Source organism: Myripristis murdjan, chromosome 22 (assembly GCF_902150065.1).
Source record: "Myripristis murdjan chromosome 22, fMyrMur1.1, whole genome shotgun sequence".
NCBI lineage: Eukaryota > Metazoa > Chordata > Actinopteri > Holocentriformes > Holocentridae > Myripristis > Myripristis murdjan.
Genome location: NC_044001.1, coordinates 973818 through 976317, shown reverse-complemented (window position 1 = coordinate 976317; position 2500 = coordinate 973818). Strand labels below are relative to the sequence as shown.

At 48.4% G+C, this 2500-nt stretch overlaps 1 protein-coding gene across 3 annotated transcripts in view; it reads right to left on the bottom strand.

Annotated features, from left to right (window-relative positions):
* Window positions 1-2500, bottom strand: part of tyro3 (TYRO3 protein tyrosine kinase) — a 33169-nt gene that overhangs the window by 9782 nt on the left and 20887 nt on the right. For 2 of the 3 annotated variants that reach the window (XM_030082019.1, XM_030082017.1), the window contains exons 9-12: window positions 2304-2442; window positions 1970-2096; window positions 1741-1835; window positions 84-179 (exon numbers count right to left, since the gene is read on the bottom strand). In XM_030082019.1, the coding sequence (XP_029937879.1) occupies window positions 84-179; window positions 1741-1835; window positions 1970-2096; window positions 2304-2442 (457 nt within the window). The remainder of the gene's footprint in view (window positions 1-83; window positions 180-1740; window positions 1836-1969; window positions 2097-2303; window positions 2443-2500) is intronic. The other variant, XM_030082018.1, reaches the window with a different exon arrangement.

The following is a 2500-nucleotide window of genomic DNA, read 5'->3' as shown; positions in this document are numbered from 1 at the left end:
GTGTGTGTGTGCGTGTGTGTGTGTGTGCGTGTGTGTGTGCGTGTGTGTGTGTGTGCGTGTGTCTGTGTGTGTGTGAGACAGACCTTTGCCCAGCATGTGTCCCAGGGTCAGCAGTCTCTCTGGGATCAGGACGTCCTGCAGTTTGGCCTTCAGGTCGTCGTTGATGCCCAGACTGTCCACTAGAGGGAGACACACACTGATTACTTCACATACACACCAATGACTCTGTGTGTGTGTGTGTGTGTGTGTGTGTGTCCAGTTCATGAATCTTTTTGATTGTCTTGATTCAGAGAGATTTGATTCTCAGTGGAGCAGCGATGAGAGGGAGGAGGCATAAACCAGGGATCCCAGGCAGCACAGATTATTAGTAATCCAGGACATGAACAACTGATGCACTGATATTTAGGACTGATATTCATTTGTAGTCATCAGAAAATGGCCGTGTCAAAATGTCCTGTAGAAACGCCCAAACAGACCTTACTTTAAGTTAACAGTCAGTCAGTCAGACAAACTATTTAACACAATAAAACAATACAACAGCATCCAGAACAGAAAATACAAGTGTTCATCAATTATGTTATATTAGAAAAAAAAAATACAAAAGCAGCTAAAAGAAAATCACCAAAAAGGTGAAAATGTGAAAAAAGTGGTTCTGTGCGTGGCGAGCGGACCACAGCTGGAATAAAAACCCTCTCGTCTTTTTTTGTCTCCTTCAGTGAGCGCTGCCAGCTGACAGGCGGCACGGCGGCGGGTCAGAGCCGCGGGACGAGGGCGAGGGGAAAAACTCCAACATCTCCAGGATTAAAGCCAGAAATGTACAAACTTGTTAAAAAAATAAAGATATAAATTTACAAGACAGATCTCACAAATTTATGAGAAAAAAAGAAAATTACTGAGGTTTTTTCCCTCATAAATTCACCGCCTTAATCTCAGAGAATATCCAAGTTTTTTCTCAAAAAATTATGACTTTAATCTCAGAGAATATCCAAGTTTTTTCTCATAAATTTATGACTTTAATCTCAGAGAATATCCAAGTTTTTTCTCATAAATTTATGACTTTAATCTCAGAGAATATCCAAGTTTTTTCTCAAAAAATTATGACTTTAATCTTGGAGTTTTTTCTCTCAGAATATCACCACCGCTCCCCGGCTCCATAACGTCTTTCTCCCTCGTGGAACTGCTTTCTCATGAAGGGGCACGGAGGGGGGCGTGGCCCTACGGCGTCACGGGGGCGTGGCCCTACGGCGTCACGGGGGCGTGGCCCTACGGCGTCATGGGGGCGTCACTTTCCATCAGTGAGCCAGGTTTCACTAGAGATCAGGGGGCGGAGCTGAGCAGACATTGAAAGGAGAAGCTCCGCCCCCATGCTGTTTGACGGACAGGTGAGGTGCGGGCGGTGTCAGTAAATACAGGCCGTCTGAGGAACTGGAGCTGAGGAACGGGTCAATACAGGCGCCAGTATTGTGTGTTGGAGGACAGACGGACGGTAAACAGCTGCTGAAACACCGCCGCCACCCTCCTCCTCCTCCTCCTCCTCCTCCTCCTCCTCCTCCTCCTCCTCCTCCTCCTCCCCCTCCCCCTCCCCCTCGTCCTTCTCCTCCTCCTCCTCCTCCTGCCTCTCTCCTCACAGTGTGCAGACTTCACTTATTATTCTTTATTTTGCAAGATACATGAACTCAAAAACTGAATCTGTAAATATGCAAGTGTGTGTGTGTGTGTGTGTGTGTGTGTGACACTCACAGGTGGACTCCTGCAGCTCCACACAGTTCCTGTTGAAGGAGCGAGCGGCCGTGAACGACACCGAGCTCTCCGCTCCTGGAGGTTTGAAGGCGGAGCTGCAGGCAGGTGGAGGGACAACACTGTTATTCCCCACAGATTATAATATGCAGATTATATACACAGATTATATATATAGATTATATATACAGATTATAAGCATGTTGTTATTAAATCATTAGCATGCTCGTACCCAAACTGCGTCTCTTTGCCGCGGCGACGCACCAGCGCCGACAGGAACAGACCCAACATGGCCGCCACCAGCAAACCCAGTAGGAGGCCCACCCACATGTGGCTCCGCCCACCTGGGACCTGCACTGCTGGGAGCACACATACAGCTGTCAGCCAATCAATCAATCAATCAATCAATCAAATGATGATGATAAAACACACAGACAACCACACAGAATTCAAAGGTTTCAGTTTTGTAAAAGGAAGACAACACACACACACACACACACACACACACACACACACACACACACACACACACACACACACACTCACACACACACTGCAGTGCATACCGGCGGCGGGCAGCAGCAGCAGGGGCGGGCTCCAGGGGCCGCAGCCAATCACAGTGCAGGCTGACACCTGGAAGGAGGCGTTGAAGAATCTTCCCGCTCCTGACAGGTGAGCCTCGTTCTGCTTGAACAGCAGAGCCTCCTGCACAGCATGACACGGCACAATGAAGCATGACACGGCACCACGGAGCATGACACGG